Source organism: Vombatus ursinus, unplaced genomic scaffold, assembly GCF_900497805.2.
Source record: "Vombatus ursinus unplaced genomic scaffold, bare-nosed wombat genome assembly UNPS02010461.1, whole genome shotgun sequence".
In the NCBI taxonomy this organism is placed as follows: Eukaryota; Metazoa; Chordata; class Mammalia; order Diprotodontia; family Vombatidae; genus Vombatus; species Vombatus ursinus.
In genome coordinates this window covers 8,567,208-8,582,868 of record NW_020950239.1, presented here as the reverse complement: position 1 = coordinate 8,582,868, position 15,661 = coordinate 8,567,208, and the positions used below count along the sequence as shown (strand labels likewise).

General features: G+C 38.0%; 1 protein-coding gene across 3 annotated transcripts in view; it reads right to left on the bottom strand.

Annotated features, from left to right (window-relative positions):
• USO1 (USO1 vesicle transport factor) overlaps window positions 1-15,661 on the bottom strand; it is an 89,761-nt gene that overhangs the window by 14,368 nt on the left and 59,732 nt on the right. For 2 of the 3 annotated variants that reach the window (XM_027854633.1, XM_027854635.1), the window contains 7 exons: window positions 13,973-14,113; window positions 12,435-12,523; window positions 9,207-9,361; window positions 6,042-6,253; window positions 5,086-5,106; window positions 660-770; window positions 173-291 (listed from right to left, as the gene is read on the bottom strand). In XM_027854633.1, the coding sequence (XP_027710434.1) occupies window positions 173-291; window positions 660-770; window positions 5,086-5,106; window positions 6,042-6,253; window positions 9,207-9,361; window positions 12,435-12,523; window positions 13,973-14,113 (848 nt within the window). The remainder of the gene's footprint in view (window positions 1-172; window positions 292-659; window positions 771-5,085; window positions 5,107-6,041; window positions 6,254-9,206; window positions 9,362-12,434; window positions 12,524-13,972; window positions 14,114-15,661) is intronic. The other variant, XM_027854634.1, reaches the window with a different exon arrangement.

The following is a 15,661-nucleotide window of genomic DNA, read 5'->3' as shown; positions in this document are numbered from 1 at the left end:
GGTCTCTGCCACCACATGAGGGAGGACACACACTTAACTGCCGTGGGACTTTGTTAGTCTGAGGACTGCATGTGCCAAACTGTTCGGCTACGCTTGTTTTCGTTAACCATGAGAGCTCGGACGACTGCTTCTGTGCATAGCACTGAGAAGTGTGACTCTTCCCCCTACTTACTTCATATAGTTCTCAAGTGAATTATCATTGAAATAAATGCAAATGCCCAACAAGAGGGCACATAAGCCTTGAACCAACTGCTCCTCTTCTCCAAGATTTTCTGCTATTTGTGCTGTAAGCTGAGACTCTTGTTAAGGAGGACGACAAACTTTATCATATGCCCAATGCATGCTGTTTCGCTATTCACAAAATGATTACACATTCCTTGAAAGAATCTCCTTTTGAGAATTCTTTATAAACGGCATGTGTACGAAGCCAGTTTGGATGAGTTGTACAAACGAATACTACTGTCTCCTGCGTCAGAATTTAGTGATATTTCATCAGAAATGCTTCATGGTATTGCCTATGCAGAAAACACTCCCCTAATACTTACATGAGTCTTAGCACAGCTGAAGTGACATAGGCAAATTTAGAGCCTAGCGCTACTTCTAAAAGAAAATGAAAGTTAAACTGTCCCTCTAAGCTATCTAAAACAAACAAAGGATACAAATGGAATATTGGCGGAATTGTGGAGAAAGTGTGTGACAGCAATAGGACAGTTGCTTAACCAGGTACAAAGCAACATTAATAACCCAACTCGTGTTTGTACTTTGCTCCCCTGAAATAAAAAAATCGGCATGAATTTCTTCCTGTAAGTTATATATTTTTACTGAAGTTTTCCTCTCTCTCTCTCTCATTAAAGGAGAAGAGCTGTAACACTTAGTTCCTGCTACCGTTGCACCCTCCCTCCCCTCTTACCCTCCTTTTCTTCAATAGGAGAAAGAACACGTGGGTCCACGTACTAGCTTTCGGGCATGCTGTTAATATTCAGTAAGAGAATACATTCCTCTGCCATCCACACACAGCACTCCCAAATGCAATCAATAGCAAGCTCAAATAAATAGGATGAAGAGGCCTCAATAAGAATTAGTAAAAATTAATTTATGTTCATAAGTATAAACTGGTCTACCTAAAATATTAACAGGAAAAACAACGTTTCTCTTAAAACAGTCCAAGTATGTACAACCTCAGAAAAGAGCACTGCCTCCTGCTCCAGTCTAGGCTCCCTTTCTCTCCTGCCCTAATCCAGAACATCATCAGTAGGGGACTCCCTCACCCCTAGGCAGGCTGCAGCTTCTCCCCCACGGGCAGACCGTCTCAGAGAGCTTGGCGAGGCTGAAAACACAGCTCCCATGCAGCCTCCCTGGTGACAGGCCTAGATCCAGACTCAGCCAGGTCCATCCACAGAACACAGAGTCTGACCCCCTAATATGGCCTGCGTGATCTAACCTCCCAGAGGACCCACTGTGTCAGCATAACCTGTGAAAACCCAAGGTCACCTTTAAGCCACAATCAGCCACTGGAGGAAGATGTGATTTTATGTTTGAATCTATCTCAACACCAACATTTATCACTAGCTGAGTGCTGTTTCATCCCTAATTTTAAAGTGTCATTTCTGCAGTATGTTTTTTTGTTCAAACAATGAAATGTAAACAAAAGTACAGAATGGAATAATATCATGGATCATTTAATAATATTCTCTCATGGAGGGGTGGGAGTGAAGGAGATTGCAGTGGCAGAGGAAACACCCTTAACCAATGCAGCTCAGTAACTGGTTGTAAGCTCTAGGCCTGAGAGCTGCCATGGTCGATGAGAGCTTAAGGGACTTGCTCAGGGTCACACAACCAGTATGGGTCAGAAGGGGGGGCAAAAATCTAGGTCTTCTGGACCTCAAGACTGACTTCCCGGCCACTTTACCCTGCTTTCTTTGATTCCTTTTAATACTGCTTTATTCCCTATCGTGAAAAAGTAGAAACCATTTCAATAAGCTTAATTATAATATACAAGAAAATCTTGGTTAATTCTCATTGCATTACTTCTCAGAAGGAAAAAAGATTTTTGTGGATTGACAAAACATTTTGAATCACAGCAGAATACTTAAGCAGTAAAGTGTACTATTTAAAATGACTGTGCTTTTATAAAATTATCACTTTTATTATATAGAACAGGGTAGTACGATCTTAAAAGTCTCTTTTTAAAGTCCACTTTTTAAATATCAAAATAAACCAATACTCTGGGCTCACTCTGTCTCTCAAAAAAAGAAAGGCATTAAATGAGAACAACAGCATGGAATGAATATAGACCACTTCCTTGAAGAAGTAAAACACATACACGCACCATACCATGATGATTATGAAAACTTTTGACCGAGGGTTAAAAGACACAGCTTTAGCAAGGCATTTGAAGGAGTCTCTGGTCTTACACGCCCTCCTCCCACCAGCACAAAGTGAGGTTTCTCACTCCTGAAGAGGCTACTGATAGCATTTTTTCAGCTTCATTGTCACTTACAAAATCTTACAGATGAAGCATCCTGAGAAACCATCTAGCACAATTTCAGTTTACAGATGAAGAATCTGAGGTGACCAAGAAACGAAGTGACCTGCCACGCTCCCCTGCCTTCAAAGAGGCAGAAGTGGCCTAGCAGCCAGGCCTCCTCATTTTTGGGCTGGGGCTCTTTCTATGGAAGTGTGTGTGTGTGTGTGTGTGTGTGTGTGAGGCCAGACATATGTGCACATGCACAGTATGACTGATCACATACTTGGTGTCAGGCCCCTGCACAACTTCCTTGCTTTCCAAAAGATGCTGAATGACTCGATTTTCGAGTGCTTCTGTTTAGCCAAAAGAGTCTCCAGCTCTCTTTCCAACATCTCCCTGATCAAATACTTTTCTGTTTCCTCTCCAAAATGAAGCCTCAAAACTCTTTTTTAATTCAGGAAGATTAAAAGCGCCACACTCTTCCCCTCAGATGAGGAAGTGGTTCCAGGTGGGGAGTAGCACAGGCCCTGTCCTTTCCGGCATGCCAGAAATTTCCTGCTCGCTTTCCCCTCGGATGTTGTACCGCTGAGGTTACTTACTCAGCAGACCCAAGTCAGTCAGCCTTTGTTAGGCAATGACTCAGGGTCTTTCTTCTTTTTCCCTCCCACTTCCCCCCGCCCCCGGCTTCAGATCCCCCCTGCCCTCAATCATTAGAACCACAAAGAATGTCTCCACACTAGCACAGTCTTATTTGCTCAGCACAACCAATCTGGGAGAGAGACTGAATAGGTCTCTGGACCCCCATTTTCCCTATGAGGACACTAAGGTACAGCGGCCATGTAACTTGCCCAAAGTACACACACAGCTGGCAAACTGAAAAATCTGGACTGGGATTCAGTTCTACAAACCCAACCCAACCAACATTCACTTAGCACCTAAAGAGCACGTACTAGGCACTCAGCAAGACAAATTCAGGTAAAAAATCTGCTTTCAACAGAGCATACAATCTGCAAGGGATTATGGCACACACATAAATAACCAATAATTCATGACTTGGTCATATATAAGTTAACCTAATAAGAATATAAGGATTTTCATTTGCAAGACATATACAAGAGGTACAAATTAGTGCTACAATCACAGAGGTCAAATGACTTTCCGAATTAAATTCATTAAGCATTAAATACTTAGCATGTGCAAGGCATAAGAAATGATAAATAAAGACAGTCCCTGCCTCAAGGAGCTTAATACAGTCTGCGTCTCAGTTAATTAAAAGTGACTACATCCCTTACAATGGAGAAAACATTGGAACAGAAAAACAGAAGATCAACCTGCTTTGTTGCATATATGTGTAAGTTTTAGTGAGAGCTAAATGTTTTTTAACGATGATCATTTTATGTATATGTCACAGTTCTTGATATCAAAGGCTTGGAACACTGTAGGAATTCAATAAACATTTATTTGAAAACACTTTAAATTACATCAACAAGGTAAACGTAATTTCTTTTTTTGAGTTTTTTTTTTTTTAAAAGCAATTGGGCTTACGTGACTTGCCCAAGGTCACACGGCTAGTAAGTCTATCCACTGTGCCACCTAGCAGCCCTCTCATTTTTTGAGGATTTTAAACGCTGGAGAATTGCTCATGGCAATCAGCCCAAACAATTTTTGGGAAATTTTGAACTGGCCTTTTCAAGATAATTTATCTCGACTAGATCTTTAGTAAAATATTAAAACATGTCTAGTATTTTGATTGATTTTGATTATGAGGACAAACATGCTCAGGAATTTTAGGTTTGGCAAAATCTGTTTTGCATATCTATGGGTTTTCCATTCTTTGATGATCATTTTCCCCCCACACTTGTATATTATTAAGTCTAATACTTATGACACACTTGCCCTTCTCAAATACCACACAGAGCACTGAGATGGGAACTTCCATGTCAATAAAATATTAGTTCATGCTCTGAACAGACATAATGCTCAATACCATTAACTTACATAAAAAAAGCAAACATCTCAATTCAGCAGCTCAGTTATTGTTACCCAGATTTTAAAGTGACACCATATACCCAAGCACGCCTATGCTTACTAGTTTAAACTATACACCTTTCTGCCAATCACTCAGAAAAGATAAATAAAAGCATTCCCAAATGTTTGAAGGGAGAGGTTACATACCAAATAAACCGCGGTGTTTTAATTGTAAACATCTGAAACGTCAAGACTTAGCGTGGTCTAAGCAATCCACTGAAACGATTCCTACTTTAAATTATGATTAAGCAAAGGTATAAGTGCCTTAAAACTAAATTTTACCTTCTTTAAAAAACATTAATGAGAAAAGAAGAAAGTTTCAACTAAACCCCTTTGAATTCTGCAAAGTGCAAGCATCCCAAGAGAAAGGCCAAGACCAGCTTAGGAATGTCACTGGCGTAGCTCCAAGGACACCGCCGCAGCATCCCACTGAGAAGCCCGTAAGAGTGCTACCTTGGCTGACACATGAAAGAGTAAGTAGAGTATTACTTCAACAAGCGGTTAAAAAAAACCAATCAGCAGAACCCAAGACACAGAAAAGGCCCTATTTTTAAGAGGGAAATGCCTAAACTCCACCAGATGATACATACCCGTCTGTCGATCTTATCACCCTGTAAATTATACATTAAAAAAATTCACATGCATTACTATTTTGGAAAATTAAATCTGGAAAAATCCTATCAAAATTCTTCCCTTCCACCCCCCATCTTTAACTATCCCAGCATTAATCACTTATGGTTGATTCTACTTTGAGGTTGCCTCTATTTTACTAAAATGTATATTCCTATCCTGGGGTCAAGGTGATATATTGCTGCCATTTGGGGGGGGTGTGAAATGAAATCACCTTGAAGCTATCTCATTATCCATAAACCCTCATGACTCCTCACTCTTCAGTGTATGGTGGTCATGACTAGACAGTCAACAGCTATCTGGATTAAGAGAGGATCGCTGATAGGCTGTGCGATGGCAAAGGCTGGAGCTGACAAATGCTAAGTGACTATGCATGGCCTCTTAGGATGAGGGTTTGACTACTTCCAAATATGTGCGGCATTTATGTTTTTAAAAATTATGTCTGAGAAGTAAGGATAAAGGTGTGATTTTTAATAGTGACAAGAGATTCACTATAATATTCAGCTTGCTAATGACCATCTTTCGTCCTCAATAAGCTCAACCATTAATTCCTGTGGAAGGCCCTCATCAAGTCACAGGACCACAGACTTAGAGTTAGAAGGGGCTTCCGAGGCCAAGTTCAACCCCATCATGGGACTGATCAGGAAACTGGGGCCAGTTCTTCAAAGAGCCAGGGCAGTGCAAGCCTAATTAATACCACGCTGTACAGACTAATGCCAGAGGCAAAGTGCCGCCAGCTGCTTTCTCTTCCTAAAAGAAAATGAGTGTGTGAGCCCTGCTCTTTTCTCCTTTCTCTGCAAACTTTCCTGATGCTCCATAAATCCTGTAGGGTTTCTGTGCTGAAATCAAAATGTCTCTTTAGTGCACGTTCCCGCTCCCCTCCCCCTCTGCACGTAAGGATGGCCAAGTACTGCACCTGAGAGAGGATGTTAGTGCACTGCTGCAGCAGAGACACTGGCGGGTTGCCGATGCTTGTGGCAAGCTGGACCCGCAGCAGCTGTTCCTTCTGAGTAGAATTTTCTTGCAAAGCATGGGCCAGGGCCACGGCAGCACACCAGTTTGAAAGGGAATCCGTAGAAAAGAGGCCTCCACATAACAGCTGACCGGCAGAGACTGAGATACCTGTAGCTACAAAATTGGCAGGCAGAAGAGAGTGTCAGAGCTCTACATCCAATCAGACTAAACTCAAAATGAACTGAAGGTATAGTCGACATATCAGATATGCTGCTACCCAGTAACGTCATGAAACACCCCAAGGCGGTGTTCTTCATTTCTCTTTGCTCCTAAACCGTAGTGGACGAGTAAAGGACAACTCAGAAAACATGAAGAGGCCAAGGAGAAGGAGTGTCTGAAGAAGGAAGTTCAAGGAGATTCCCCTAGCAGGAATCAGAAGATCTCAGAAGACTACCAATGACAGCCACCAGGCTGGGGCTGAGGAAACTGATTCCAAAACAAATTCAAGGAAAGGTCAAATCCACTGACAGGACACAACACAGCCTTAGGGCTTTTTCTTTCCTTTGTCTTTTCTTCTTTTCTCTTTTTACATTTTTATTGGTCTTTTGTTTTGCTGTCACCTTCATTCCCACCTATAACTGTATCCTTCCCTTGCCCAGAGGGCACTGGGCAGTCAGGGAGAGGAGGAAGGGCAGCTGCAGCACACCAGCTGAGCTGGCATTGGGGCCCCAACACCACCCCTCCACAGGAAGGGAGCGGGAGCAATCACGGGGCTGCTCCAGGGAGGAGAAGCCTGGACTATATGATCCCACAACAGTCCCCTACCTTTCATGTGGCTCGAGGCACTGGGCACACTGTTTTCCTGGCTTGGCTTACTTCTCTACGCCTCTGTTTTTGTAAATCTTCCCTCGTTTCTTACAGAAAATGAATATTCTATTACATTCATGAATCCCAAATTGTTTAGTCATTGCACAATCAAAGTGGATACTGGGTAGACCTACAGGAGAACGCCTTCCAGTTTTCCCTTTTCCATTTCTACAAAGTATGCTCTTAGTAGCTGACGGGAATGGCAAAAGAATGGCAAACAGACCATGTCATCACGAAGGGAGAATTTTGTCTCAACTTTCTTAGATTTGCTTTTAAAATAGATTCTTAACTATGCCCAAAGGGTCATAAAAATGTGCACACCCTTTGACCCAGCAAGCACTTTTAGGGCTACGTCCCAAAGAGATCATACAAATGGGAAAAGGACCCACATGGACAAAAATATTTATAGCAGCTCTTTTTGTGGTGTCAAAGAATTGGAAATTGAGGGGATGCCCATCAATTGGGGAATGGCTGAACAAGGTGTGGTATATGAATGTAATGGAATACTACTGTGCTATAAGACATGAGTAGTAGGAGGACGTCAGAAAAACCTGGAAAGACTTGTATGGACTGATGCTTAATGAAGTGACCTTGGGAAGTCAGTTAATCTTGGTGAGACTTAATTTCCTCACTTGTGAAATCAGAGGGTTGGGTCAGATTGCTCCCAGGGTTTCTTTCAGTATGACATCAGGGTTTCTTAACCATTTTTGTGTCCTGGACCCCTTTGACAGTCTGATGCCACCTATAGACTCCTTAGAATAATATTTTTAAATGAATAAAACAAAATACTATTAGGAGGTATATTTATTGATCAATCAATTGATCTACCTATCGACCTATCTAAAGTACAAGGACTCCAGGTTAAGAACCCCTATATTTGTCATAGTAGCCAAAAGCAGAAACTAAGTGGGTGTCTACCTCCTGGGGAATGGCGAAACAAATTATGGTACATAAATACAATGGAAATATTCCTGTGTGCCATAAGCAATGATGAAATGGTCAGTTTCAGAGGAAAGTACAAAGACTTCAATATGAAATAATGTAGAGTGAAATGAGAAGAATTACATGAAAACATTATAGAGAAAGACAAATATGAAAGACTTTATAACTCTGTTCAATGCAATAATAAACCATGAGCTTTGAGGCCTAAATACGAATTCCTCCTCCCAGCCCACCCTACTCCCATCTCCTCCCAGAGAGGTAATGAACTAAAAGTGCAGAATGAGACACAGATTTTTGGAAATGGTCAATATGGAAATTAGTTTTGCTGGATTCAGAATATGTTAAGAAGATTTTACTTTTTGGGTTTTTTAAACTGTTCAGTGGGGGAAAAAGGCACAGTAAGGATGGATAATAAATGCCTGCAGAAGGATGGAAGCAATGAATGAAGAATGAAAAGATCAGGGATTATGGAAGAGGAAATAAAATGTGGTGTTGGGATTTACAGTAGCAAAGCACACAGCTCAATTTCCAGAAAGTCAAACTGATGAGAAGTGTTTATTTAGGACTCATACATTTACTTTACCATGAATTTTTATGTATATAGTTGATCTCAAGATTTTATCACGAAAAAATTTAATTGAAAAACATCTGATAATAAAAAGAATCTTTTCCTAGATTTATGACCCTGCTGGAGAGGTGGTCCATTAGTACATCGTAGACAGAAGCTATGAATGCCCAATGAACTGGGACCAGAATGGAGCAGGAGGAGGAGGAGACAGACCTGGGTGACCTTTGGAAAACTATAAAGTGTTTTTAATAAAACCACGCTTTTCCCTTAAACAAAGGCCCAGAAATATTCTTTTTGCTTTTTAATGTTCACTTCCTCATTTTTTATTTTGAACCTAACAAAACTGAATGGGCATTTCCATATGTACTACAAAATGTAAAGGAAGGAATGTATGACAAACTGTGAGTATCTATTATACAGAGTTGGCTTTTCTTTTTAAAGCACAAGATAAAATCAACCTGTAACTTTTTTTATGTCCGTCCTGCTTATGTAATCTTCCAGTGGTGATACAGTGGCTATAAGTTATTGAATACTGGGCCCCAAATAATTAAAACTGTGGGTCACTCACATGATAATAAAAGCCCCAACATTATTACCAGTAAAGAATTGCTCAAACCAAAACATTTACATTTTACTTAACATTAAGATTAATCTTCAGCTATAGGAAGACAGACTGAGGATGTAAACTATTTTAGATAAAAGCGTAAGATTGGATTCAATGTAGAAATACTTAAAAAAACAAATCATTACCATCAATGGTAGAAGGTAGAAGCGTGGCCACAATTTCCCCTTGTCCTTTCTGGTTTTTATACAAGAAACACTGGAAACAGTAGAGAACAGCACAGCGCAACACAAATGGCTGCCTTTCGTTAACCATGGACATCAGAAGCACAACAATTGCAGGCCTGTTTCATTATTAAAAGAAAAATGCATATCAGAACCAAAGCACACAAAGCCCGAGACTCAGTCATGTGAGGCCCAGAGCTAAAAGGATAGTTACAGCGTGCAGCAAGTGTTGCTCAAATATCTTTTTCCCAGGGCTATCTTATTTTTCTAAGGCCACACTCACCCAATTAGGAAAACCTGAAAAATGGATTTGCCTAATAAAACTATCTTCTTTTGCACACAATATGATGATATCCTTGGAAAATCCTAAAGCTTCAACTAAAAAGTTAGTGGAAACAATTAATGATGTTAGCAAAATGGCAGGATGTAAAATAAATTTCCATAAGTCATCTGAATTTCTATATATCACCAACAAAACTCTGTTAAGAAGAGATAGTAAGAGATACCCCACTTAAAATAACTGCAGGCATCGTAAGGTACCTGGGAATAAACCTAACAAAACAAAATTAGGAACTACATGAACATATCTATTAAAACCTTTTTTAATACAAATAAAGTCAGATTTAAATAATTGGAGAAATATTAACTGTTCATGGATAGGCAGAGCTAATTTAATAAAAATTACAATTTTACCTAAACCAATCTATTTATTCAATGCCACCCCAACTAAATTACAAAAAATTATTTTACTGAGCTAGAAAAAATAATAACAAAATTCATTTGGAAGAACAAAAGGTCAAGAATATTAAAGGAATTAATGGAAAAAATGTAGAGGAAGGAGGTTTAGCAATACCTGATCTTAAACTATAAGGCTCTAATTATCAAAACTATCTGGTAGTGACTAAGAAATAGTACAAAGGCAGATCAGTGGAACAGAACAGACATACCACACACAGTAGCAAACGACTATAGTAAACTTGTGTTTGACAAATGTAAAGATTTAAGCTCTGGGGAGAAGAATTCATCATTTGGTAAAAATTACTGGGAAAGTTGGAAAGGAAATTGGATATAGACTGGTATTTTACACCATTTAACCAAGATAAAGTCAAAATGGACACAAGACCTAGATATAAAGGGACATATTGTAAGAAAATTAGAAGAACATGGAACATATTACCTATGAGACTTACAGAGAGGAGGGCAATTTATGAATAAACAAGAGATAGCATAGTGAGGTGTAAAACGGATAATTTAGATCACATTAAATTAAAAAGGTTTTATACAAATAAAATTAATGTATCCAAGATCAGAAAGCAGAAAATTGGGGAAAAAATTTTACACACAGTTTCTCAGATAAACTCATATCTCAAATATGTCTCATATCTCAAATATATAAAGAACTTTGTCAAATCTATAAGAACACAAGTCATTCCCCAAATGATAAATGGTCAAAGGATATGAACAGGCAGTTTTTTGATGAAGAAATAAAAACTACATATGGTCATGAAAAAATACTCTAAATTACTATTGATTAGAGAAGTGCAAATTAAAACAACTTTAAAATAACACACCGCACCTATTAGATTGGCTAAAATGATAAAAAGGTAAAGCGACAAATGTTTAAGGAGATGTGGAAAAACTGGGATGCTAATTCACTGTTGGTGGAACTGTGAACTGATCCAACCATGTTGGAGAGCAATATGGCCAAAGAAGTATCAAAACTACCTATACCCATTGACAGTAATACCACGGTTAGCTCTGTTTCCTAGGGAAAAAAGTAAGGAATTTATATGGTCTAAAATATTTACAGCAGCTCTCTTTGTGGTGGCAAAGAACTGGAAATTGAGGGGATACCCATTAACTGGGGAGTGGCTATAGTTGTGGTATAGGATTGCGGTGGAATACTACTCTGCTGTAAGAAATGATGAGCAGGCTGATTTCAGAAAAACATGGAAAGACTTGCATGAAATAATGAAGAGTGAAATGAGAGAACCAAAAGAACACTGTAGACAGTAACAGCAATATTGTTCTCAGAACAATTTTGAATGACAGTCATTTTGAGTATTACAAATAATCAAATTAACTGTGAAGGACCTACGAAGGAAGATGTTATCCACATCCAAAGAGCTAATAGAAGAAGTATGTTAGTAAATGTACAGCAGAGAATAAAGGAAAATTTAGAAGGAAGCACAGAAAAGCAGGGTAGCTTTGAAAATGATGTATATTATTCGGTACATAGTTTTAAAAAAAAAGTAAAAGTGTGAAATGAAATTCATGGTTTTATACTGAATCCTCTTTTTATGTTGTGCTACGTACATGGAAATTTTTTTTTCTTTTTGTATTTTCAAAATTAATAAAAAAAATTTTTTAAAGAAAAATAAAGAAAAATGGATTTGCCTATTCGTTCACAATTAATTCCCAGAGACAAAGCACCTCATTCATATGTAGGAGTGGAAAGGACATTGTATTTGAGGCAGAGGCCCTGGAACATGACAAGTCTTCTTATGCCTATTTACTACATGGGTAATCTTTGGCTAATCACCCCTTTGACAACTGGGTTTCTTGTCTATAAAAATGGGGATAACAACACTAGACATTTCTGGAAATACCTACCCAGCGTCCACCACTAAAATTCTACCCAAATTTTTCAAAAACAAGATAAAAAAAAAAACTTAAATCTATTTTCACCTATCTACCTCACGGTTAGGAATCATGGACAAAAGCTGGAGGCAGTTAAGGATTCAACTCAGCTGAAGAGTCAATTCAGTTCAATAGTTCTTTACTGAGTGCCCACTATATGCCAGCATTTGCTGACAGGTTCCACTTAAAAGAGTCAAGACACAGTGAAAGGTGAACTGTGGGGGAAGTCATATTCTGGAGAAGAAAAGCAACATGTTTTGTCAAGGGCTAATTATTTCAAATATAACTTTTAAGTCATAAAGTAGATATTTCTGGTAACTGATAAAAAACTGTGAAAAGAAACCTAGCACCCAAAGCTCCAAATACAGAGGAAAAAACCCAGTCTATCTGATTTGCAGAAAGATTAATCTCTTGCCATCTCAAAGGTGCACAGCAGGATTTCAGAAACCAAAGACACACACACACAAGTTTTACTACCAAATCAGTTAATTAAGTATATTTGTAGTTTCCACAGGAAGCTTTTAGAAGTATAGATATATCCCTTTCTCCTACCGTGGTGGGTTTGAAGGTGCATTGACAGATGCAAAGTAGTCTTGGTTTACTTGCCAGCCTCGAATAACTTCTGATACAGTGTTAATGGTCTGTTGAGAAGAATTTAAATATTCATCAGAAAATAAAGAAGGCCTAATGCTGATTTCAGAGTAGGAAAAAATTTAACTGCTTCTCTTTCAATTTAATCTCCAAAGTCAGCTTGAAAAACTGGAGATCATTAGGAAATAATTTGTAGCAATAAAAATCTCATATACTGCATATACATTTCTTAAAAATACACTCATAAATCTCTCTTTAAAAACACTTCCCTTCCCCAATTGATAAATGGCCAAAGGTATGAACAGGCAGTTTTCAGATGAAGAAATCAAAAGCTATCATATGAAGAAGTGCTCTAAATCACTTCTGATTAGAGAAATGCAAATTAAAACAACTCTGAGCTACCACCTTACACCTATCAGAATGGCTAATGTGACAAAAAAGGAAAATGATAAATGTTGGAGATGATGTGGGAAAACTGGGACACTAATGCACTGTTAGTGGTGTTGTGAAATGATCCAACTATTTTGGAGAGTGATTTGGAACTATGCCCAAAGGGCTACAAAACTGTGCAAAACCCTTTGATCCAATAATACTACTTCTAGGTCTGTATCTCAAAAAGACCACAACAAACGGAAAAAGACCTACATATACAAAAATGTTTACAGCAGCTCTTTGTGTGGTGGCAAAGAACTGGAAACTGAGGGGATGCCCATCAATTGGGGAACGGCTGAACAAGTTGTGGTATATAAATGCAACGGAATACTATTGTGCTGTAAGAAATGAAGAATAGACAGTTTTCAGAAAAACCTGGAAAGACTTGTATGAACTGATGCAAAGTGAAACGAGTAGAACCAAGAAAACGTTGTACACAGTATCAGCAAAACTGTGTGATGACCAACTATGAATGAGTCAGCTCTTCTTAGCAACATGATGACCAAGACAAGTACAAAAGACTCATGAAAAAAAATGCTGTCCACGTCCAGATAAAGAACTGATGGACAACGAATACAGATTGAGGCATATTTTCTTCACTTCATTCTTTTTCGTGGCTTTTTTCCCCTTTGATCTGTTTCTTCTTTCACAACTGTGACTAATATAGAAATATGTTTGGCATGAAAGCACACGTATAACCTGTATCAAACTGCCTATCACTTTCAGAAGAGGGAAGGGAAGGGAGGGAGAAAAATTTGGAACTCAAAATCTTGTGAAAAAAAAAAGCTAAAAATTGTCTTGACATGTAATTGAGAAAAAAAATAAAATAAAAACACTTCCACTAACATCCTAGAAATAACTTTTTATAAAAAGCTTCCTCAAAATGTATTCTACTTTAGGGAAGACTCAAAAAAAACCCACCTTTGCCATGGGATGAAATGACAGCTAAGAAACCATTTAAGTAATCCTATACGGACACAATAAGCAAAGCTCATAAAAATCTATAAAACCACAGCTTCTTCCCGGCCTGGGGGATGGTTTGATAAAAGTATGTGTCATTTATGTACCTCAGTCAGAATATCAGCAGGAACACCAGTAGCCATTAAGATAATACAAAGCTGTTGCAACAATCCACAGAGATACACTGCCTTCTGGCATGAGCTGGTAGCACCTGGAGGATTTGTAGGTGATACCAGAACACGAACAAGCTAAGTTAGGAAAAGGAGAAAAAAGAATTGTTTTTAAAGTAGAATGAAAGTATAAAATAAAGCCTAAGCAAACAGAGAGCTACTTCTTGCTGATCATCAGAAATATTAAATATTATAATGCTAACAAGTATCTGTATTATGCCAAATTAATTTATTTAATATTATGAATCAACCAACAACATTTATTAAGTAAATTATATAAATATAAATTAATATGAATTTTGAAAGCTAGCAGGTCTCTTTACAAAGTTTTAGTATAAAAAGAAAACAAAACTGATTTAGCAAAATAGTCTGGCAAGGAAATGAAAGCGTACATTAGAGAAAAGAAGTCAATGAAAGAAGATTCGCACTCCAGACCTTAAACAAAACGTGACAATACCGAAGTTGCCTAGTACTGACCAAAAAGTCAGAAAAATAGACCAACGGAAAAGAAGACCAGTAAGAATTCAAAATTAAAATAAAAGGATCAGATTTAGAGCTGAAGGGATCTTGGACCTCATTGCTACCAACCTCCTCATTTTAGGGTGAGAAATTTGAATCCTAGAGAGGTAAAAGGACCCTGCCTGGGGTCACTAAGGCAAGCAGGAGAATCTGAACCCAGGCCTTCTGTCTCCAGATAGGGAGCCCTTTCTATTGTAACACACTGACAAATCTATGCCTATTCAATAATAAGGAAGGGAACTAAAAAATTAACACTGGGAAAACTAGGTTAACAAGGAACAAAATAAATTTCTTTTGATCTAAAATAAACTAAAAATGAGATAAGTATTATCTTCCATCCTCATTCCCCCACACTTCAAAATATTAACCAATTATTTAAATGTTTGAAGAAAGATAAGGCTATTAATTCAAAAAGAAGGGAAGAGATAAAATCTTAACTATCAAAGTAATGTAAGGAATTATTTGGAGTAAGGTTGAGGGGTTTGATTATATAAAAATAAAATTAATTTTGCACAACTAGAAATAAAACATGTAAGGCAAAAAGAAAAGCAACTGAATGAAGAAAAAGATACAAAAAATATAAGACAAAAGCTTGACTTCCAGAATAGTGGACTGATATAAATCTCTAAGGGTGGCTTCAATACTCAAAGGATAATCAGAAAAATAATGTAAGGAGAAACAAAACTCAAAAATGTTTTCAAATTCACTAAGAATCAAACTACCATGAGATACTCTTTCATATCCATCCATTAAACTGGCAGCCTCACTAAACATCAGTGAGACTGCAGGGAAGCAGATACCTACAAAATACTGCTGGTAGCTATGAAAACTGGTGCAGTCTTTCTGGAAAGCAATCTGGTAATGTGGAAGAGCCAGAAAGCGATCATGCCTTTGACCCATTAATGACATCAATTAAAAAAAAAATAAAAAGAATGCGAAAAGAACAAGTTATGTTATATTTATAACCATGGTCTATGTGATGGTAAGAAACTGCAGACAACTTCTATTAATGTCCAATATTTGGGGAAATTACTACATTGTCCCCCAAACTAACAAATAACAGAAATGTATAAAAACAAAGCTGTCTGGAGGAAATAACACAACATG